The sequence below is a fragment of the Myxine glutinosa genome, chromosome 11 (genome assembly GCF_964187855.1).
Source record: "Myxine glutinosa chromosome 11, kmMyxGlut1.1, whole genome shotgun sequence".
NCBI classification, from domain to species: domain Eukaryota; kingdom Metazoa; phylum Chordata; class Myxini; order Myxiniformes; family Myxinidae; genus Myxine; species Myxine glutinosa.
This window is the reverse complement of record NC_136271.1, coordinates 109844862-109869968: the sequence shown is the minus strand read 5'-3', so window position 1 is coordinate 109869968 and position 25107 is coordinate 109844862. Positions and strand designations below refer to the sequence as shown.

The 25107-nt window shown below is 45.1% G+C and overlaps 1 protein-coding gene across 1 annotated transcript in view; it reads left to right on the top strand.

Moving 5' to 3' along the window:
- The window catches only part of LOC137437003 (uncharacterized), a 232528-nt gene that overhangs the window by 28128 nt on the left and 179293 nt on the right, over positions 1-25107 (top strand). The window contains exons 3-6 of the mRNA XM_078786993.1: positions 14283-14430; positions 15975-16047; positions 16188-16218; positions 17543-17605. Coding sequence (XP_078643119.1) covers positions 14283-14430; positions 15975-16047; positions 16188-16218; positions 17543-17605 — 315 coding nt within the window. The remainder of the gene's footprint in view (positions 1-14282; positions 14431-15974; positions 16048-16187; positions 16219-17542; positions 17606-25107) is intronic.

The following is a 25107-nucleotide window of genomic DNA, read 5'->3' as shown; positions in this document are numbered from 1 at the left end:
GGTGCTCGGGGTGCTATATTAATATAGGCTGCTTGGGGGTGCTATATTAATATTGGTGCTCGGGGTGCTATATTAATATAGGCTGCTTGGGGGTGCTATATTAATATAGGCTGCTTGGGGGTGCTATATTAATATAGGCTGCTTGGGGGTGCTATATTAATATTGGTGCTCGGGGTGCTATATTAATATTGGTGCTCGGGGTGCTATATTAATATTGGTCGCTTGGGGGTGCTATATTAATATAGGCCGCTTGGGGGTGCTATATTAATATAGGTCGCTTGGGGGTGCTATATTAATATAGGCTGCTTGGGGGTGCTATAATAATATTGGTCGCTTGGGGGTGCTATATTAATATAGGCCGCTTGGGGGTGCTATATTAATGTAGGCTGCTTGGGAGTGCTATATTAATATTGGTGCTCGGGGTGCTATATTAATATCGGTCGCTTGGGGGTGCTATATTAATATAGGCCTCTTGGGGGTGCTATATTAATATAGGTCGCTTGGGGGTGCTATATTAATATAGGCTGCTTGGGGGTGCTATATTAATATAGGCTGCTTGGGGTGCTATATTAATATAGGCCGCTTGGGGGTGCTATATTAATATAGGCTGCTTGGGGGTGCTATATTAATATAGGCTGCTTGGGGGTGCTATATTAATATAGGCTGCTTGGGGGTGCTATATTAATATAGGCTGCTTGGGGGTGCTATATTAATATAGGCCGCTTGGGCGTGCTATATTAATATAGGTCGCTTGGGGGTGCTATATTAATATAGGCTGCTTGGGGGTGCTATATTAATATAGGCTGCTTGGGGTTGCTATATTAATATAGGTCGCTTGGGGGTGCTATATTAATATAGGTTGCTTGGGGGTGCTATATTAATATAGGCTGCTTGGGGGTGCTATATTAATATAGGCCGCTTGGGGTTGCTATATTAATATAGGTCGCTTGGGGGTGCTATATTAATATAGGCTGCTTGGGGGTGCTATATTAATATAGGCTGCTTGGGGGTGCTATATTAATATAGGCCGCTTGGGGTTGCTATATTAATATAGGTCGCTTGGGGGTGCTATATTGATATAGGCTGCTTGGGGGTGCGATATTAATATAGGCTGCTTGGGGTTGCTATATTAATATAGGCTGCTTGGGGTTGCTATATTAATATAGGCTGCTTGGGGTTGCTATATTAATGTAGTTAATCGGGGGTGCTATATTAATATAGGTTGCTTGGGGGTGCTATATTAATATAGGTTGCTTGGGGGTGCTATATTAATATAGGCTGCTTGGGGGTGCTATATTAATATAGGCCGCTTGGGGTTGCTATATTAATATAGGTCGCTTGGGGGTGCTATATTAATATAGGCCGCTTGGGGTTGCTATATTAATATAGGTCGCTTGGGGGTGCTATATTGATATAGGCTGCTTGGGGGTGCGATATTAATATAGGCTGCTTGGGGGTGCTATATTAATATAGGCTGCTTGGGGTTGCTATATTAATATAGGTCGCTTGGGGGTGCTATATTAATATAGGCCGCTTGGGGTTGCTATATTAATATAGGCCGCTTGGGGGTGCTATATTAATATAGGCTGCTTGGGGGTGCTATATTAATATAGGCTGCTTGGGGATGCTATATTAATATAGGCTGCTTGGGGGTGCTATATTAATATAGGCTGCTTGGGGTTGCTATATTAATATAGGCTGCTTGGGGTTGCTATATTAATATAGGCTGCTTGGGGTTGCTATATTAATATAGGCTGCTTGGGGTTGCTATATTAATATAGGCTGCTTGGGGTTGCTATATTAATGTAGGTAATCGGGGGTGCTATATTAATATAGGTTGCTTGGGGTTGCTATATTAATATAGGCTGCTTGGGGTTGCTATATTAATATAGGCTGCTTGGGGTTGCTATATTAATATAGGCTGCTTGGGGTTGCTATATTAATGTAGTTAATCGGGGGTGCTATATTAATATAGGTTGCTTGGGGGTGCTATATTAATATAGGATGCTTGGGGTTGCTATATTAATATAGGCTGCTTGGGGGTGGTATATTAATGTAGGTAATCGGGGGTGCTATATTAATATAGCACCCCCGATTACCTACATTAATATACCACCCCCAAGCAGCCTATATTAATATAGCACCCCCGATTACCTACATTAATATAGCACCCCCAAGCAGCCTATATTAATATAGCACCCCCGATTACCTACATTAATATAGCACCCCCAAGCAACCTATATTAATATAGCACCCCCGATTACCTATATTAATATAGCAACCCCAAGCAGCCTATATTAATATAGCACCCCGAAGCAGCCTATATTAATATAGCACCCCCGATTACCTACATTAATATAGCACCCCCAAGCAACCTATATTAATATAGCACCCCCGATTACCTATATTAATATAGCAACCCCAAGCAGCCTATATTAATATAGGTTGCTTGGGGGTGCTATATTAATGTAGGTAATCGGGGGTGCTATATTAATATAGGCTGCTTCGGGGTGCTATATTAATATAGGCTGCTTGGGGGTGCTATATTAATATAGCAACCCCAAGCAGCCTATATTAATATAGCAACCCCAAGCAGCCTATATTAATATAGCAACCCCAAGCAGCCTATATTAATATAGCAACCCCAAGCAGCCTATATTAATATAGCAACCCCAAGCAGCCTATATTAATATAGCACCCCCGATTACCTATATTAATCTAGCAACCCCAAGCGGCCTATATTAATATAGCACCCCCGATTACCTATATTAATATAGCACCCCCAAGCAGCCTATATTAAAATAGCACCCCCGATTACCTATATTAATATAGCACCCCCAAGCGGCCTATATTAATATTGCACCCCCAAGCAGCCTATGTTAATATAGCAACCCCAAGCAGCCTATATTAATATAGCACCCCCAAGCAGCCTATATTAATATAGCACCCCCGATTACCTATATTAATATAGCACCCCCAAGCGGCCTATATTAATATTGAACCCCCAAGCAGCCTATATTAATATACCACCCCCAAGCAGCCTATATTAATATAGCACCCCCAAGCGACCTATATTAATATAGCAACCCCAAGCAGCCTATATTAATATAGCACCCCCGATTACCTATATTAATATAGCACCCCCAAGCAGCCTATATTAATATAGCACCCCCGATTACCTACATTAATATAGCACCCCCAAGCAACCTATATTAATATAGCACCCCCGATTACCTATATTAATATAGCAACCCCAAGCAGCCTATATTAATATAGGCTGCTTGGGGTTGCTATATTAATATAGGCTGCTTGGGGTTGCTATATTAATGTAGGTAATCGGGGGTGCTATATTAATATAGGTTGCTTGGGGTTGCTATATTAATATAGGCTGCTTGGGGTTGCTATATTAATATAGGCTGCTTGGGGTTGCTATATTAATATAGGCTGCTTGGGGTTGCTATATTAATGTAGTTAATCGGGGGTGCTATATTAATATAGGTTGCTTGGGGGTGCTATATTAATATAGGCTGCTTGGGGTTGCTATATTAATATAGGCTGCTTGGGGGTGCTATATTAATGTAGGTAATCGGGGGTGCTATATTAATATAGGCTGCTTGGGGTTGCTATATTAATATAGGTAATCGGGGGTGCTATATTAATATAGGTTGCTTGGGGGTGCTATATTAATGTAGGTAATCGGGGGTGCTATATTAATATAGGCTGCTTCGGGGTGCTATATTAATATAGGCTGCTTGGGGGTGCTATATTAATATAGGCTGCTTGGGGTTGCTATATTAATATAGGTAATCGGGGGTGCTATATTAATATAGGTTGCTTGGGGGTGCTATATTAATGTAGGTAATCGGGGGTGCTATATTAATATAGGCTGCTTGGGGTTGCTGTATTAATATAGGCTGCTTGGGGGTGCTATATTAATATAGGTCGCTTGGGGGTGCTATATTAATATAGGCTGCTTGGGGGTGCTATATTAATATAGGCTGCTTGGGGGTGCTATATTAATATAGGTCGCTTGGGGGTGCTATATTAATATAGGCTGCTTGGGGGTGCTATATTAATATAGGCTGCTTGGGGGTGCTATATTAATGTAGGTAATCGGGGGTGCTATATTAATATTGTTGCGAATATGGAATTTGGCCTCCATATCCGCTTGTAAATATTCCCCTATTTTCTCCAATACTCCCCAACTTTCCCCAATCCCCCATTCCCTAGTCCCATTGCATGTAAATAACAATCAGTAGAGCCGACCTTCCCCTTATTCCCCCATTAAATGTCGTGCCCAGGTCCACCGCACCACACGTAGACAACTTTCGGACATCTTCCTAGTTATTCTTATTCTATGTCAGTTAAGGCCTCGTCTCCATTAATTATGACCCTTCGTTGCACCAGAATGTGATTATATGGCATCAGTAGTGAGTTTAGGACCTTTCCCATACCTCCTTCCATCTTCTTCCCCAACAATTACAACAACAACAGAGGAGATGGCGGCGGAGCGGGGGAGGATGCGTCCTCACACCGGCTCGATTAGCTCCAGACCATGCGCTCCACGGGGTTACCACGAAGGGGCTCCTTGTCAGCTCCTCGTCAAGGGCGGAGCCTGGTAAACCCCCCGCACGCACCCAATGAGAAGCAACGTGCCGATTCCACGAGGCGGAGCTAACGAGCCGAGGGCGTGTCACTCCCCGCCGGATATACGCGGCCACGCGCCGGATGTGACGACAGATGCGCACCCAGCTTGGAGAAGGAAAGCCACCTGCGAGCGCTGAGTGAGATGCGCACCCAGCTTGGAGAAGGAAAGCCACCTGCGAGCGCTGAGTCAGATGCGCCCCCAGCTTGAGCAGACAAGACGCCATCCGAGCGCTGCGACCTCCCCGCATCTCTGGACCGGACCGAGTCGATTCTGACCTTTGAGCCCAGGTGCACCTGGAGCCATTGCTACCCGCCTGTCCTTTGCATCAATCCCCGTGTGAGTCAGCCGTTGTCCTGTTTACCTGTCGTCTGTTGGGAATAATATAAGATTGTGTCTAAGTGCTTGTCTTTCTATGCTGTCCCTCTTGTAGTTGTAATCTAACCTTCCGCCTTAATATAACCTCCTCCGGAGGTCTTGAGAACTGAACCCCTGGTGTCGTACTGTGTCATTGTAATCCAGCCGGGTGTCTTCTTTTTCTTATTGAGCCAGCATCGCGCGACTTCGTCAACGTCGAGTATAGTCGGGTAATTTGTGCGGACACGACGGCCATTCCGCTCGGCCCACTTTAACATCAAAGTCGTGTCTGTAACAATATAGTAAAGCGCGGCGTTACGCGCGCTGCTTGTGAGCAAGGAGGAAGCGGACAAGCGGTAACATATAAATGTCTTTATTGTAAGACTACACTGTAACACACACTGAACTCCTCCGGGCTGGTCGCCCGGTGTATATCATGAGGCCACGCCTACCCCTCGGGCGTGGCCACCGCCCACTTCGTGCGTGGAATGATGTCACCACGCCAGTGGGCTTTTGTGTCCGCTACACGCGCCCCCCCAGAATTCCCGCGCACCTGGAGGGCCAGTTTGCGGGGCAGACGAATGACCCGGCCGAAGCGCCCCCTGGCGATCGGCGGCGTCCGGGGTGCAGGGATACCAGGTGGGATGCCCCTGGCTGCCCCTGGGATGGGTGCAGGACCGGGGGGCGCCGTGGCGGCGGGGCTGGGCGGTGCCGGGGGTCCGCCCGCAGGAGGGCGGCCCCGACGTGGGGGTCGGGCCACTGGCGGTGGATGGTCCACATCGAGGTGGGCCGGCTTGAGGCGGTCTACCGAAACGCGGTCAGGAGTACCGCCGATGTCCAGGGTGAAGTGCTTCGCCCCGGTCTCCAGCACGCGGAAAGGCCCGTCGTACGGGGGCCGCAGTGGTGTCCGATGGGCATCGTGGCGGACGAAGACGTACTCCGCCGTGCGAAGCTCCGGGGCGACGTGCGTCGGTGGGTGCCCGTGGCATGCCGTTGGCACCGGGGCGAACCTCTGGGCGGTCTCTTGCAGAGCGGAGCGCTGCTGTGCCGCGGACCATGGTGCCGTGGAGTCGGGGAGGAACTCGCCCGGCACCCGCAGCGGTTGCCCGAAGACCAACTCCGCCGCGGATGCGCGCAGGTCCTCCTTGGGCGCCGTCCGGAGGCCCAGCAGGACCCAGGGGAGCCTGTCGACCCAGCCGCCGTCGCGGAGGGTGGCCCGGAGCGCGGCCTTCAATGAGCGGTGAAATCGCTCACACAGGCCGTTAGCCTGGGGGTGGTAGGCCGTGGTTCGGTGCAGCCGGATCCCGAGCCCCTGCGCAACCACCCCCCAGAGCTCCGAGGTGAACTGGGGGCCGCGGTCGGATGAGATGTCTGAGGGGGCGCCAAACCGGGCGACCCAGGTGGCGATGAAAGCCTGCGCGACATCGGCCGCCGTTGTCGACGCCAAGGGCACGGCCTCCGGCCACCGGGTGGTGCGGTCCACCATGGTGAGGACGTAGGTGAAACCCCGCGAGGGGGGCAGAGGTCCCACCAGGTCCACGTGGACATGGTCAAACCGGCGTTCCGGCACCGTGAACGGGGCCAACGGGGCCTGGGTGTGCCGGTGCACCTTGGCGCGCTGGCACGCGAGGCACGTCCTGGCCCAGCCGCGGACGGCCTTCCGGAGGCCATGCCAGACGAACTTGTCGGCGATCAGCCTTTGGGAGGCCCTCGCGCCCGGGTGGGACAGGCCGTGGATGGCGTCAAACACCTGGCGCTGCCAGCCCGCGGGCACAATGGGGCGAGGACGCCCGAGGGAGACGTCGCACAAGAGGGCCGCGCCCGCGCCGTCGAACGGCACCTCGGTGACGCGGAGGCCCGTGACGGCGGTCCGCAAGGCCTGGACGTCGGGGTCAGCGGCCTGGTCCGCTGCCATCCGGGCATAGTCGATGCCGAGGTGGACTGGGTGGGCGACGGCCCGGGAAAGGCAATCCGCAACCGGGTTGTCCTTCCCCGCGACGTGCTGGATGTCCGTCGTGTACTCGGACACGGCCGAGAGGTGACGCTGCTGCCGGGCCGACCACGGCTCGGTGACCTTGCCCATCGCGAAGATCAGCGGCTTGTGGTCGACGAAGGCAGTGAACGCCCGGCCCTCGAGCAGATGACGGAAGTGCCTGACCGCCAAGTGAAGTCCGAGCAACTCGCGGTCGAAGGTACTGTAACGGCGTTCGGGCGGGCGAAGCTGCCGGCTAAAGAACGCCAGCGGTTGCCAAGCTCCACGCACCCATTGCTCGTGCACCGCGCCCACCGCGTAGTCCGAGGCATCGGTGGTGAGGGCGATCGGTGCATCGGGCGCCGGGTGCGCGAGCATGGTGGCGTTAGCCAAAGCGAGCTTCGCGCCCGTGAACGCCGTGTCCATCTGCTCGGTCCAGGTAACGTCGCCTTTGCCCGGCTTACCTCGGAGAGCTTCGTGCAGGGGGCGCAGGAGCTGGGCGATACGGGGCAGGAACCGATGGTAAAAGTTCACCATGCCCAGGAACTCCTGCAGCCCTCTGATCGTGCGGGGGCGCGGAAACCCCTTCACCGCCTCCACCTTGGCCGGCAGGGGGACGGCTCCGTGCCTGGTGACACGGTGCCCCAGAAAATCGATTGTGGCGGCGCCGAACCGGCACTTTGCGGGGTTCACAATCAGGCCATGCTGGCCCAGGCGTTCGAAGAGCGAGCGGAGGTGGCGTAGGTGCTCTTCGCGGGACGCGCTGGCGACGAGGATATCGTCCAGGTAGACGTAGACAAAATCCAAGTCGCGCAGGACGCCGTCGCGGAGGGTGGCCCGGAGCGCGGCCTTCAATGAGCGGTGAAATCGCTCACACAGGCCGTTAGCCTGGGGGTGGTAGGCCGTGGTTCGGTGCAGCCGGACCCCGAGCCCCTGCGCAACCGCCCCCCAGAGCTCCGAGGTGAACTGGGGGCTGCGGTCGGATGAGATCACGTCGGGGTCACCAGTAAAGCGCGGCGTTACGCGCGCTGCTTGTGAGCAAGGAGGAAGCGGACAAGCGGTAACATATAAATGTCTTTATTGTAAGACTACACTGTAACACACACTGAACTCCTCCGGGCTGGTCGCCCGGTGTATATCATGAGGCCACGCCTACCCCTCGGGCGTGGCCACCGCCCACTTCGTGCGTGGAATGATGTCACCACGCCAGTGGGCTTTTGTGTCCGCCACAATAGGCTGCTTGGGGGTGCTATATTAATGTAGGTAATCGGGGGTGCTATATTAATATAGGCTGCTTGGGGGTGCTATATTAATATAGGCTGCTTGGGGGTGCTATATTAATGTAGGTAATCGGGGGTGCTATATTAATATAGGCTGCTTGGGGTTGCTATATTAATATAGGTAATCGGGGGTGCTATATTAATATAGGCTGCTTGGGGGTGCTATATTAATATAGGCTGCTTGGGGGTGCTATATTAATGTAGGTAATCGGGGTTGCTATATTAATATAGGCTGCTTGGGGGTGCTATATTAATGTAGGTAATCGGGGGTGCTATATTAATATAGGCTGCTTGGGGGTGCTATATTAATATAGGCTGCTTGGGGGTGCTATATTAATGTAGGCTGCTTGGGGGTGCTATATTAATATAGGCTGCTTGGGGGTGCTATATTAATGTAGGTAATCGGGGGTGCTATATTAATATAGGCTGCTTGGGGTTGCTGTATTAATATAGGCTGCTTGGGGTTGCTATATTAATATAGGTCGCTTGGGGGTGCTATATTAATATAGGCTGCTTGGGGTTGCTGTATTAATATAGGCTGCTTGGGGTTGCTATATTAATATAGGCTGCTTGGGGGTGCTATATTAATGTAGGTAATCGGGGGTGCTATATTAATATAGGTTGCTTGGGGTTGCTATATTAATATAGGCTGCTTGGGGGTGCTATATTAATGTAGGTAATCGGGGTTGCTATATTAATATAGGCTGCTTGGGGGTGCTATATTAATGTAGGTAATCGGGGGTGCTATATTAATATAGGCTGCTTGGGGGTGCTATATTAATGTAGGTAATCGGGGGTGCTATATTAATATAGGCTGCTTGGGGGTGCTATATTAATGTAGGCTGCTTGGGGTTGCTATATTAATATAGGCTGCTTGGGGGTGCTATATTAATGTAGGTAATCGGGGGTGCTATATTAATATAGGCTGCTTGGGGTTGCTGTATTAATATAGGCTGCTTGGGGTTGCTATATTAATATAGGTCGCTTGGGGGTGCTATATTAATATAGCACCCCCAAGCGACCTATATTAATATAGCACCCCCAAGCAGCCTATATTAATATAGCGCCCCCAAGCGACCTATATTAATATAGCAACCCCAAGCAGCCTATATTAATACAGCAACCCCAAGCAGCCTATATTAATATAGCAACCCCAAGCAACCTATATTAATATAGCAACCCCAAGCAGCCTATATTAATATAGCACCCCCGATTACCTACATTAATATAGCACCCCCAAGCAGCCTATATTAATATAGCAACCCCAAGCAACCTATATTAATATAGCACCCCCGATTACCTACATTAATATAGCACCCCCAAGCAGCCTATATTAATATAGCAACCCCAAGCAGCCTATATTAATACAGCAACCCCAAGCAGCCTATATTAATATAGGCTGCTTGGGGGTGCAATATTAATATAGGCCGCTTGGGGGTGATATATTAATATAGGTAATCGGGGGTGCTATATTAATATAGGCTGCTTGGGGGTGCTATATTAATATAGGCTGCTTGGGGTTGCTATATTAATATAGGCTGCTTGGGGTTGCTATATTAATATAGGCTGCTTGGGGTTGCTATATTAATATAGGCTGCTTGGGGTTGCTATATTAATATAGGCTGCTTGGGGGTGCTATATTAATATAGGCTGCTTGGGGTTGCTATATTAATATAGGCTGCTTGGGGGTGCTATATTAATGTAGGTAATCGGGGGTGCTATATTAATATAGGTTGCTTGGGGTTGCTATATTAATATAGGCTGCTTGGGGTTGCTATATTTATATAGGCTGCTTGGGGTTGCTATATTAATGTAGGTAATCGGGGGTGCTATATTAATATAGGTTGCTTGGGGTTGCTATATTAATATAGGCTGCTTGGGGTTGCTATATTAATGTAGGTAATCGGGGGTGCTATATTAATATAGGTTGCTTGGGGTTGCTATATTAATATAGGCTGCTTGGGGTTGCTATATTAATGTAGGTAATCGGGGGTGCTATATTAATATAGGCTGCTTGGGGTTGCTATATTAATATAGGCTGCTTGGGGTTGCTATATTAATGTAGGTAATCGGGGGTGCTATATTAATATAGGTTGCTTGGGGTTGCTATATTAATATAGGCTGCTTGGGGTTGCTATATTAATGTAGGTAATCGGGGGTGCTATATTAATATAGGTTGCTTGGGGTTGCTATATTAATATAGGCTGCTTGGGGTTGCTATATTAATGTAGGTAATCAGGGTTGCTATATTAATATAGGTTGCTTGGGGTTGCTATATTAATATAGGTTGCTTGGGGTTGCTATATTAATATAGGCCGCTTGGGGTTGCTATATTAATGTAGGTAATCGGGGGTGCTATATTAATATAGGTTGCTTGGGGGTGCTATATTAATATAGGCTGCTTGGGGGTGCTATATTAATGTAGGCTGCTTGGGGTTGCTATATTAATATAGGTAATCGGGGGTGCTATATTAATATAGGCTGCTTGGGGGTGCTATATTAATATAGGCTGCTTGGGGTTGCTATATTAATATAGGTAATCGGGGGTGCTATATTAATATAGGCTGCTTGGGGTTGCTATATTAATATAGGTAATCGGGGTTGCTATATTAATATAGGCTGCTTGGGGTTGCTATATTAATATAGGTAATCGGGGGTGCTATATTAATATAGGCTGCTTGGGGTTGCTATATTAATATAGGCTGCTTGGGGGTGCTATATTAATATAGGTAATCGGGGGTGCTATATTAATATAGGCTGCTTGGGGGTGCTATATTAATATAGGTAATCGGGGGTGCTATATTAATATAGGCTGCTTGGGGGTGCTATATTAATGTAGGCTGCTTGGGGTTGCTATATTAATATAGGTAATCGGGGGTGCTATATTAATATAGGCTGCTTGGGGGTGCTATATTAATATAGGTAATCGGGGGTGCTATATTAATATAGGTAATCGGGGGTGCTATATTAATATAGGCTGCTTGGGGGTGCTATATTAATGTAGGTAATCGGGGGTGCTATATTAATATAGGTAATCGGGGGTGCTATATTAATATAGGCTGCTTGGGGGTGCTATATTAATGTAGGTAATCGGGGGTGCTATATTAATATAGGCTGCTTGGGGGTGCTATATTAATATAGGCTGCTTGGGGGTGCTATATTAATGTAGGTAATCGGGGGTGCTATATTAATATAGGCTGCTTGGGGTTGCTCTATTAATGTAGGTAATCGGGGGTGCTATATTAATATAGGCTGCTTGGGGGTGCCATATTAATATAGGCTGCTTGGGGGTGCTATATTAATATAGGCTGCTTGGGGGTGCTATATTAATATTGGTGCTCGGGGTGCTATATTAATCTCGGTCGCTTGGGGGTGCTATATTAATATAGGCTGCTTGGGGGTGCTATATTAATATAGGCTGCTTGGGGGTGCTATATTAATATAGGCTGCTTGGGGGTGCTATATTAATATAGGCTGCTTGGGGGTGCTATATTAATATAGGCTGCTTGGGGGTGCTATATTAATATAGGCTGCTTGGGGGGAATGGAGGGGGGGGGGGGGGGACACAGAGAAAGAATTGAGTTTGAAGAACGCCGCGTTGTAGGCGATGTGAGGGTGGGTACTCGTATGGAGGGGGTTGACAATGTTAAAGGATGTGAAAGGAATTTGATTGTCGTGAGCAGACGTCCTCTGCAAACTGGACTTTTCAAGATTCCCAAACAGGACATATGGAGACAAAGATCATGGAATGGGTTTAAAATCATTTTTGATGAAGGCATGGAGAATGGTGGTGTTCTGGGTATGAGAGCAGGGTTGATGGACGAAGAACTTAGGTGAGAGATTTGGAAAACAATTTGTGTAGAAAAAAAAAAAAAGAGGAGGAATATATCGTGATGATGAAGAAGAACACACGAGGCACTCATGATGGAGAAATTAGGAAAGTGAAGCCATTTTAAAAGGAGGAAGCGTTTTCAATCAATTTATATTTAGTTTCGAGATATTGAGAATAAGTGGAGATAAAGAATGAAGTACAGGATATACGTAAGGAAGAAGGAAATGCAGGCAGATTGGGATTGTTTTGGAGTGAAAAAGTTTATTATTATATATATATTTTTGAAGCACAGAGGGGTATTAGGACAACATTGAGGAGGCAGAAAAGGCAATACTTGGGGGAAAAAAAGAGGAAGAACGAAGAATACTTGGTCAAAACAGGGACAGAATTTACATGCCGGCTATCCGAGGAGTTGGCCTTGAGCGACATGAAAACAAATTTGCCAATACTTTTTTTTCAATTTTGGTGAAGAGCCAGATCCAGCTTGTAGAGTTTTTAAAAGTGATTCTTCACCATTGAGCGATATGGCCAACCAGGCGGAGGGAGGTATGCTCTCTACTGAGTGTCGTTCGAGTTGTTGTTGTTTTATGGTCCTCCTGTCTGATCAAATACCATTGAATCCCATATCTCAGCCAAATTTATATCATATCTCAATCCGGGCGATATCTCAGCCATACTTTGAGCTCGGAAGCTGAAATTTGGCACAATAGTGAGCAAGTGCTTTGTCAAAAACGGTATTTTTTGTTTTTTGATTAATCAATTCATTGATTAGTTACTTTATTATTATCGATTAACTAAGTACAGTACTTATTTATTTCCTTTCTCTTCTGGGCAATATCTCGGGCACCTTTTGAGTTCGGAAGATGATATTTGGACACGACAATGACCAAGTGATTTGGCTGTAAAGGTTATTTTTGATTAATCAAGAAATCAATTAATCGATTAATTATTTAATTATTCCATTAATGACTTCATTAGTTAATTTTTTTAAGTTACAGATTCGGATGAAACTGTGGTGGTTTAGGTATTCTGTTAGCCAATTGATTAATTATTTAATTATGTTATGATTATTATTTATTTATTTTCATTATTAATCATTTATTTATTTTCTTTCTCATCTGGGCGATATCACATGTACACATACATACACATACACACACATACACACATCATATATACATATATACATACATACACGTGTACATATAAACGGACATATACAAACACACATATACAGATATATTTTGAACTTGTAAGTACAGTACTTGTAAAATCTATTATATTTGAAGTTATTACCTTAATTTATAAGCAATTGACTTAATTTTCCAACTGCCCAGATCATCAGCTGGGCACCATAAGCCATATGTAGTCATCCATGCGCTACACCCAGCTAGGCCTGGTCACATTGGATCTAGCAGGCCATAACTAAATCCTGTTGTCTATGGCATCAGAATTCCAAAGGTATGTGATACAAATCACCAACAATTTTTTAAAGCTTTGGCAACATGAGGATAGATGATGGGAATAGAGCCTGTGATTGATGCTGTGAAGAGGAACAGGTTGAGATGGTTTGGTCATGTGTTGAGGAAGGATGAAAGTGACTGGTTGAGAAGATTGATGGAAATGAATGTAGAAGGAGGTAGAGGACGGGGAAGACCGAGAAAGACTTGGCTGAAGATGGTGGAAGAAGAAATGCGGGCAAGGGGGTTAACAAGGAGAGATGCAGAAAATAGGGCAAGATGGAGAAGATTGTCATGGGGACCGCAAGGCTAACCCCCGCTCTAGCAGGGAAAATGGCCTTAAAATGCATGTTGTTGTTGTTGTTGTATTGTGGTGGTGAATGTTTATTTTGGATTTTCTTGCAGAACAACACTGATCCTAACTATTCGTTAAATCTGTACAACTCAGTCGACTGTAATTTCAACATCCTGTTCAAATGTGGCGTCACACCCAAGTTTCCTTTTAAATATTTATTTACCACTTTGATTATTGTTCTCGTTCATCTCGATTCTCTGGTTTTGTATTTTTGTTGTTTGGTGCAGGAAAGCTTTGATTATACTCTTATTGCGAGCATTCCCATCTGAACCCCTGGCTCATTATGCAGGGATAAAGTTGATTGTTGATGGTCCTGGATCTTCTCCTAAAAGTTAACGTGCTCATGTGTTCTTCGTCCTACCCTTTGTATGTTTCCCCAAGTTCTTCTTGCAAGATACGAGGAGCAGCAACGGCACGTATGTGAATGGGAGGCGTCTCTCTAAGAGCGGTGAGGAAAGTTATCCGTATGAGATCTTCTCTGGAGATGTCTTGCAGTTTGGCATTGATATCACGGAAAATTCTCATCATGGTGAGCTCACTTGCCTGCCTGCATTTTGCAAAATAATCGATGCTGGTTTTGTCAAACAGCTCTCATTTCCGTTTTTAGGGTCATTTTGTTGTATTGTAACTGTTGAGACTACAGCATGTTTTTATTTATTTATTTATTTGTTGGTTTTTTGGGAACATGGGTGTCATAGTAGGCGAGGTTATCATGATTGCGCAGAGGTAGTGCATTTGCCATTGAGCTGTTTATCTGATTTGTCTCTTGGCTCGACGGTAAACTGCCGATGGTGTTTCGCAGTTCAGGCCTTGCATCCATAACTTTGCCATCCTTCCGATGGACATTAAGCTGCGGACCAGTCTACTGGCATTCGCTGGTAAACTTTGAAGGATCCTTTAAAGATAAACTTTGCCATGGCCCAGAATTATCTCCAAAACAGTTTACTGTAGACTTAACTACGATTCAAGAGGTTTAACAATCGCTGAGTAACACCGCTGCCACCATGTAAAAGCAGCTGAATGTCAGGAATGACTGAAAAACACCTGTTCAGTGAACAGCCATGATGGAACTGCTTTATTATACATACGCCAAACCAACACGTCATCAGCCTCTCATTAACATGTGTATGAGCTGTACTTCCACAACAGGTGTCTTTCACAGAGTGAGCGATTGTCATTGGCACCCTGAACAAATGACAAATTCCTGCCGAAAAGTGCATGAATGGTGAAGTGGGATGGAATGGGGGGTGGAAGGGAATACAATGTACGAGTGAAAAAAGTTCATCTTTCAACAATAAGATCCATTATGTGAACAAGATCTGCACAAACATGCACCCAGCAGTAGGCCGCACCAGGCATCGGTAATGATCATGACCTGATCTTGACGGTAATGAGAATGACCGGTAATTTTTGTCAGGCCAGTCTTTTGGGTCTGTCACTGGTAACATGTAACCCAGTGCTACCTGCCGCATGGTCGGGTTGTCGGCGACTAAACCGACACCCCTCACGAGCTTTGCTAATGGGAGGGTGACTTTGACATCCTGCCAGGACCAAAAACAACACCTGGCAAAGAGCGGACGAGCTATCGTAGGGAGCCAACGGACATCCAGTAAGGAGATGGTGTCTCCTAAAGAAACACCCATCCGGTTTGGCCCGGTTTAAGTCATACCAAAGACTTTAAAAATGGTATGTGCTGTTTCTTTCCTTGAAAAGGATAGAGCACGGACAATCCCCATTGGTCGGCATCCATTGGGAGGAGGAAATTTCTCTTGAGGAAATGCCCCGCTGAGTACGGTGACAAAAGTAGTGCCATTGTTATGACGTTGCGGGTACCCAGAGTATCCTGGGAAGTGACGGTAGTGACGGTACCTTCCCCAAGCTCAGTGGCTGAACGTTTTTATACATATACATCAACAGCCAGTCTTAATTTCAAACTTGATTTCTCAGTCACCAGTGAATCTGACTGAACTCAGCTGAGTAGGAGATTCAAAGGATGCCATTTTGTTGCAGAGTGACAGCGATGTTTTCTACAGATCCTAATCCTGTCTTTTTTTTTTTTCATTGCATTCCCAGTAACGTACAGCTGCATAATCGCGACGGCACGCCTCTACCTGCCCAATGGTGTAGAGTTTAAACAGCGGCCACGGTAAGATCATGTTCACCAGAACGTGTACCTACCTACCTACCTTTTGGGTATTCTTGTGCAGGTGCATATGGGATATTAGCACATATCTTTGTGTGTTTGATATCTTACTTACTCGTGACCTTGTGTGCACTGTGTGACAGGAATTGCACCTCCAACGAACATCAGAACAAGGTACATGTTGAACCTGTACTGTTTACGCATTTTGTGCCTCTTCCCCTACTCCGCTATTTTTGTTGGAATTATAATGGGAAGAACATCATTGAATACTCCTGAATCCTGGTCGTCGCATGGAAAGCGAAGTCCTGTTGAATTTCTCGGCTGTCACTTGTTTGCCGAGATCCAAAGGACCTTTCTCCCCATTAAAACGTAAGGAAGAAGCTAAGTGATTTACTCACAGACAGAAATTTTCAAACATTCCCAATACTCTTGGTTAGCTATTTTGTAATAAATCGGCCATTAGCCCCGTACATCGCTTCTCTTTTTTCCTCTGTACTTTTGCCCACACAGCGTGTAAACGGATTGAGTCTTACATTTGTATATTTGTATATGTCTCCTGAATAAGAGTGAAAACGTTAAACACTCAACGTAAAAGACAACATTTAGGACACCCAAAGTTGTTGCCGTGGATTTGGTTGAAGTCACTGCATTGCCCTCTTTGGAAAGCAGGGAGAATCTCAGTCTCGGTGTGGGTGAGAAACTCCATGAGATCATTCAGGAGCATGTGCTATAGGTTGTCTGATCGTGCACAATCTGAACCTTCAAAAATGTGTGTTGGAATTGAGAAGGTATCTGTGTTGGCATCTCTCCCATGGTAGAGCACGGAGCTGTGTGGCAGTAACAGCCACCTCAACCAGGCCTACCCGTCATTTACCCCAGTGTAACATGGAAGTTCGGTCTGCGTACTCTCAGCAAGGTCGATGTGTATGCATATTATGGTGATGCAACATATGTGCTACTCCTCCATACTCCCAACACGATGAGCCTCTCCCGTCTCCAGACAGCGTTTTATTTCTCCTTGAAGGTTGTGACGGTCACATGCTAGATCTCACTCATTTTACATCCTATACATCAGATTACAGAATTATTTCTGCGTAACTCCTTCAATATCCCCTATTCGATTGAACTACTGTAGGGGGTTGCCCTCCAAGTTGACCACAGCTCAGAAAGAATACTCCAGCAGAGGCAGCTATTCCACTCTTCCCATGCCCATGGCCCAGATGCATGGTGGGTCTGTCCACAGTGGATTCCTACCCTCAAACATCTATCGCAGTTACCTCGATAGCTAGATTATGGTTCATAATCCCATGTACTGTGTTCGTTTGTCTTGATGTTCTTGTCCTACATGTGATGCACACGCAAGCTCCTCCCTGAGCCTGAGATGGTGTTGGAACAGGAATTGTTTTTTGAAGATAAAAATAAGTGTAAACACTGAAAATCTATGCACATCCGTAAACATCTACACATATAATTGCATTTTTCTCTCTTCCTTCAACAGATTCTGCTCCCAAGTCAGATGTTGTACACACAGGAAATCTACCAGCTCTCTCACTACCTACAGGTGCAATGCCATTCAAGTGCGCCATCGCCATGCTGTTTCTCAACTTATTTGATGCCATTTTGGGATCACAAACATGTTTGTGTATATTTCTGCCTTTAATCCTTTCATGGAATACATGGAAATGCATCATTGGTTTTGTTGCTCTCCTTTTTAAAAGTATTATTAATATTGCTTGAAAGACAAAAGCATCTGTTTTTGTCATATAAACCTTTTCTTGATGTTCATTTCTCTCTCCTCGCTATACCGTGCTACTCATGCAGTGACTTCTTTCATGTTTGCTATATGTTTTTGCTATATGGTTTTACGAATTCTATAAGTATTCGTTTCTCTTCTCAGGATGATTCATTAATGTGTGTGTGCCATCCCTGGGATGGATGTTAAACTTTATTTCCTGTCTGCCGGCATTAGTTGGTGCATTAAAGATCCCATGGCGTCCTTCGTGAAGAGTAGACGAGCTATCGCCGGCACCCTGGACAAATTCCAAATTTCTACCCTGACTTCCTCTGTCGGGGTGGCCACCAATCCAGGATTATAACCCTAGCCATAGGAACTTATTTGGCAACACCGATGCTCTGTATAGCGCATGATTCATGATCTGATATTTTTCCTCTCCCCTCCTGTGTCCTTCCTCCATTATACTGTCCCATTCCATTCGTGCTTTTTTTCCATTTTCCTTCTGCCTTTTCTTGTCATCCACAAAGTCCAAATATTGTGTATAAACAAGACAGGAGACGACGATGGTTCACGAGCGAGCGGTATTCAATGACAAAGGACGGACTATAACCGAAACGGGCCCGGACAGGCCAGGCCCGGAAATGTCAAAACGAAGGTTACTGACCTTGAAATGAGATAAAAAATAATGTATAATCAGTTATGAGGTTAGTTAGCTACACAACACCGAAAATTCGGTGAAAAATGAAATGGAAATAAATGAATGAATGAATGAATGAATGAATGGATGAAATGAAATGAAAAAATCGAGCTCCGTGGGGCTAGACACATGACATTCGCCTAACAAAATATCGAAACCCCTGTCAGATTCCACCAAACCCCTCGGAGAAGATGTAGCTTGAACTCGATTACCCCCTAAAAATACATCTTTTTCGGGCGTGGCTTCGTCCACAATGGGCGCAATACGCCCACTCTAGGCAGGACACAACTAGATCATGATATCAACATCCCACCCAAGTTTCATCAAGATCGGAGGATATCATCGGGTAGTTATGCTGCGGACAGACAGACACACAGACAGACGCACACACATGACGAATATAGTGGTCACTTGATAACTCGTGAACCAATAAGAAAAAAACACAGCACAGTTTTCTTGCTCTGGCTTATTACCAATGGTCTGCCTTTTCACCCTGGATGAAATGTTTGTGGTCATGTGCTGGAACTTGGACTCCAGAAGTTCAAAAACGTTCATTGCTCAAACCTGGATTCTCTGCTGTCTGACTAACCCAGTTCTCTCTTTTTTAATCAATGGAGACTTAATTTGCTACTATGTCAGTTGACTTGGAGTCTGCCCTCAAACTACAGTTCACAGTATTGCAGTGAAGGCCTTGTGTAAAACAGCTGCTCTTGGCCAATTTCTTTTCTTTCTCACAACTTTCAAAATGGCAGTCATTCTCTGTTTTTTCTGGTCATGTCAAACTTGTCCTCAAATCTGATCTGCTCCTCCTCCACTGCTATTGGCTCTTGACCATATCCTCATGAAATTGTATTTTGCTTGGCAGTCTTCAGAGAGCCACCAAGGTGCTAACATGGGGGTAGATCAGTAATGCAGATCGGTCTGGTCTGAAATCCTATTTCTCTCTGAGCGATTGGTCCATTATTTCATCGGCCCCCAACATTGGTAGTTCCGAGAATTACTTCCACAACATCCTGATTTCTGTCCTTCATAAGTTAATCCCTTCATGCTTTTAACTGTCCTAGTGTTACGGATTCGTCACTTCCGCCTTTGTTGTTATTATATACTTGTAGGATTTTTAGTTTCAGGTAATATTGTTGTTAAGATTTCTGTGTGAAATGGAGATTACTTTAGTAAAAGGTAAAAATTAATGTTTGTGGAGGAAAAAGAAAAACATGGAAGAGAAACCGGAAGAGGGGAGAGGAGATGGCCGTGAGAGAGACAGCCGTGAGTCGCATTAAGGTGGCGAGCGGACTTCCTTGATATTGGTTGTGAACGAGTTGAGGCTTCCCGTGAAAGGGATTGCCCGCGACATTGCGATTGCAATGAAACCTGCGTCTCAGGTTTTGATACCAAGCGTGAACTATTGTTGGCGGGAAAGCAAGCACCTCCATTACAGGTTGATGTTCTCCAGTGAGAAGGCAAACAAAATTGATGGAAACCTACAGGTTCCTTCCCAGAGCTTACAATCAGTTTTATCCTTGCTTTGATGAGCCAGAGCCCAACATCAAGCTCAACTGATGTCAAACTTCTCAACCTCTCACAATCCTCCAAAGTGTGATGGAAGCTGCTCAAGTTTATCCTCGATACATATTTCGCTTTTGTATCTTCACTCCAAAAGGATGGACTCATCTTGGACAATGCTTCTGAAAAAGCTGAACAAATCGTTGCAGAAATTGCTTCGAGGGGTTAACAATATATAGCTTAGAAATAGTTATTTCCATCATGGTTGTTTAGCATAAGAGTGAGGTAAATTATTTATCATAGAATATGCATCTATTTGTACAAGTATTAAAAAATATATTTTTTAATGCAAAAGGATGTAGGGATTTTACTTCAAAAAGTATGGAAACAAGGATGTTACTCCAAAAAGTATGGAAAAAGTATGAAACCTCTTTCTAATAATGACTGTTAATGTTTGAGGCTGGGATTTGGTTTCAGTGGTGCCTGAACGACCAATGGGCACAGAGCAGGCAGGCCTTGGCGATGCCATGGGGTGGGGCATTGTCAGTCATGATAAAACCTCTGGCGGACAAGATGGCGGTCAGTCTGGTGTTACGGATTCGTCACTTCCGCCTTTGTTGTTATTATATACTTGTAGGATTTTTAGTTTCAGGTAATATTGTTGTTAAGATTTCTGTGTGAAATGGAGATGACTTGAGTAAAAGGTAAAAAGAAATGTTTGTGGAGGAAAAAGAAAAACGCAGCAAAGAAACCGGAAGAGCTGAGAGGAGAAAGATTGGCAGGGAAAAGTCGGCCGTGAGTTGAATCGAGGCAGTGAGTGGACTTCCTCGGTATTGGTTCAAATGAATGGAGGCTTCCCGTGAAAGGGATTGCCTGTGACATCGTCCCATATTGCGATTGCAATTAAACCTGCGTCTCAGGTTTTGGTACCGAGCGGGAACTATTGTTGGCGGGAAAGCAAGCACTTACATTACAGGCCGATACGCCATTTTTCCTCGAGGAGGCTGTCTGCCTGGTGCTTCGTGTTTTGTCATTGGGATTCCCATATTGTCCTCTTCGTGTTGATCGCCGTTGGTTTCCATATTGGCTTAATCGTTGGTGGACGTGGGGCATGGATTACACTCACGTTTTGGGGGATCGTTACCCTGCGCCGCCATCGGCCCGACCTCACACCTCGTAACTCCTCGTCCGCAGCCACGCCGATACCTGCCTGTTGTTCTTGCCGTTCTGCATGACTTCGACCCTCACCTAGTGAGGGGATTCGTACACGGACTTTGGGATTGTTACATTCCACTCACGTTTGGCGTATAGTGAGTTTATTGCTTTGAGAGCATTGGGGAATGATGGTACCTTCATATGTATTGTTCATGAAATGCAAGTGATATTTTCATGGTGCTTTCGTTAAGTGTTATTATTGTGTATGTGAGAGTTCTTAATACAATTATTTGTTTTGTTCTACACAATTGCATTGGTGTGGTTTTACCATGGTTTATTAGAACACTCAAAATAACAAATCTTTCTGCCGCATTCCCTCTCAAGGCTCTGAGGGGGCACCATAACCGGGGTTTGGGGAGGTAACACGTAACACTGGTCTGGGGTTCGTTGGGAGAAGATTTCAAGGAAGCTCTTGTGAAGGCGGACCCAACATTCCCATCAACCCTAATTCATTCCTCATCCAGCTGCAGCAGCTTATGCCAGCTGCCTGCCTGCTTCTGGCCTTCCCAGTTCAGTGGCAATTCAGCGGAACTTGCGGCGCTTGTGTGGGTCGCAATTGAGTATTCCTGTCCTGTGATTTCTCTCTGTGGTCTTTCTTCTGTGGTGTGATTGAGGCCCTCAGAAAAGGCTATTTAAGGATCTGCCATTTGTTCAAAATACCTGGCACCCATATGGCATTTATTGTAAATAGTATTGTAATAATTTCATCTTTCTTTCCCCCCCTCACCATTTCAATACACACTTTGAACTCACTTGGTCTCTGCTTGGGTTATTCTGAATCACGATCGCTGGGAAAATATCCACGTTGGCTTTTACAATCCTTTATAGGATAATTTGGACTTCAGCGAGTAACATTGCATCAAAATGACCCACCTGCTGGGTGCAGTGATCCACTCGCACCGCCATTTTGAGTGCTCAGCATGGGTCTGATGTCCTGCCTGATCGGCCACAGATGCTCCAAATTGAGATAGGTATAGGTGCAAATAGGCTCTTGATCCGGCTGTTTGTTTGGACCAGTTGGCCAATGTGACCACAATAGCTATATTAATACTGTCTTTATTGAAAAGTATCTCAATACCTCCGCCACCTGCCCTTTTCTCCATCGCAGATTGTGCCTTGCAGCAGAGACTTTATTTTTGGAAGTGTGGTTCCTACCTCATTCACGTATATTGGTTAAGCCTACATCATTCATGTATCATCTATTTGGATGATCCAAACACGCATCCAAGTTGGTCTCCATTGTTGGACATTATCGTGATCTCCAAAACCAAACTGGAGCGATGCTATTGGGATTTATGCAAGTTATCCTGAGGTGGTTAATGCGACGTTTATTTCTTTCCAATTAAAAATGCTTTAGGAACCGAATTGGTGCACCACAAGGGTTGCTATTTTGTCAGCCAAGTGTAACTTTGGGTCTCTGCATCCTGCACTATCGGTCGTGACTTTTTGGCAAGAGGTTTAGTGAAGACTGACAGCTGGTTCGGAATATCAGATTAAATTTCAAACTGTTTGCCGGAGTTGTTGGTCGACAGTGGGCGATGTTTATTGAAGCATTTTGAATCCATGAATTCTGCAGAGCAGGGTCCTTTCCTGGTTGTACTAATCTCCTTATATTAATTGTACAAAGCATTCGTCTGCAGTGTGATGGAATTAGGATAACATTGATGGTTCAAAGGCTCTATGGACTGCTGCTGTTTCTATCCTTTGCACCCCTGGAGGCCGCAGAATCTGAAGTCCTTAAAATAAATTGATGTCTCTCAGCAAGAGGCTGAAGTACAGGGATTAGTCCGCTCCCACCACTGGCAATTTAAAGCCCTGTGTTCCTGCATCATCTCTCATCTTGTGTGACCCAATCAGGCCTTCCTGCCATTCATACCTTCCCATTGCCACCAGGTTGTGCATGCTCACCCAGTGACTCGTATGTTTGTGGCCTTCCCAAATGTAGTCACTGCTGTTGTATTACATGTATGTTGTCATTTTTTTTCTCCCCTCATTGGAATTCCATCCTTGAGATTGTGGAATCTTCTTCCCTTCAGTTTTTTTATGATGATGGTTTACTGCCATCTCATTTTGCCTCCCATACCAATTCGCAATCTTTTCTATTATCCATGACCTTTCTCCTCAGTCACCTGTAACGTTTTGGCTGCATTTACCCTCTTGTTGACTCTGTCATCTGGTTGTGGGTTCGTTATCCATTTCCTCTTCTGCCTTATTGTGCCTTTTGCGTGCTTGTACTTGCTTATCCTGAATCTCTGTCCCTTGCCTATTTCTTTACGTCCCTTATCCATCTATTTGTTTATGTTGTGTTTTCTGTGTACGTATTAGCTTTCCAAATTATGTTGTGTAATTCTTTTCAATAACCTAGTACAATGGTCCAGCCAAGTTCACATCATGGTTTAAGGAGGATCCACCGGCATGCCCAAGGCTCTGATTTGGTTATGAGCTCAACCAGCAAACCAAACAAATGTTTTGATAGGGTCACGACAGTTGTTGATGTGTTTATTAATTTATTACTTGCGAAAATTGAACATTTTTCAAGTATATTGGTTGGTCTTGTGCGTTATTCTGTCTGTCTGTCTGTTTGTCTTTGTATTTGTTTGTTTGTATGTCACCGGCCTACAGGTCACAATTTTCAACCGATCTTCACAAAACTTCACCAAACGGTGGAGTTGTTCATAAGCAAGAAGCCTTTTGTTTTTGGGTCAAAATGTCAATAAGTCAACATAGGCCAAAGGTCATCAACTTTGTCAAATTTCTAAAATCCTCAATTTTCGTCCGATTGACTTTAAATTTGAAGAGTATTGGCATATCTGGTCACTGAATTCAACCACCGATTATATTTTAGGTCAACATAGTCCAAAAGGTCAACATAGGCCAAATTTCTAAAATTCTCAATTTTCATCCGATTGACTTGAAATTTTAAGAGGATTTGCATGTTTGGACACTGAATTCAACCGCCTAGTATTCTTGAGGTCAACTTAGGCCAAAAGGTCAAGATAGGCCAAAAGGTCAACATAGGCCAAATTTCTAAAATTCTCAATTTTTATCCAATTGACTTGAAATTTTAAGAGGATTTGCATGTTTGGACACTGAATTCAACCGCCTAGTATTTTTGAGGTTAACATAGGCCAAATTTCTAAAATCCTCAATTTTCATCCGATTAACTTGAAATTTGAATAGGCTTTGTATGTCTGATCACTAAATTCAACCACCGATTATTTTTGAGGTCATCATAGGCCAACAACTTATTTTAGGGATTTTGCAAGTATCGTGCTCTGCCTGACGTCTTCTTGTTTATTTATTCGTATGCAGCCTTTGGCTGCATCACTTTCTGGTGGCGCGGCTGTGCCCCTGATGCAATGCCCCCTTTCCAGCTAGCTGGTACTCATTTTGCCGACCTCGGAAAGATGCCAGGCTGAGTCGACCCTCCTGGCGTGACACGACAGGGGCTTTAACTCAACATCTTAGGATCTTAATCTAGCCACTTTAACTGTTAAGCCAACACCAGGCTTTGTTTATGTGCTTATTTTGTGGAACACATTTACTGTGTAATTTCGTTTTGATTCTTCTTTGCATATATACACAAAGAATTAAGTTAAGCACCCCTACACAACGAATTAAGGTAAGCACCCCCTAATATATATTCTTTGTGTATATGTATACATTGGCATATATTCTAAGGTATGTGAGATCAAATAATGATTGGTATGACATTAGCAATTATCCATTGATGAAATTGAGTGATCAAAGTGAAAAAAAGTGATTGGTTGAGTCAGTGATCCGATCACGTGGGTCCTACACACGTTATTGACGCAAAGATCGCTAGAGGTCTTCTCAGAACAATGACTGTACGTTAGAAAACATAAACGTCATCCACACTGTCCGTGATGGACCTATAGCTCCATACTTAAAT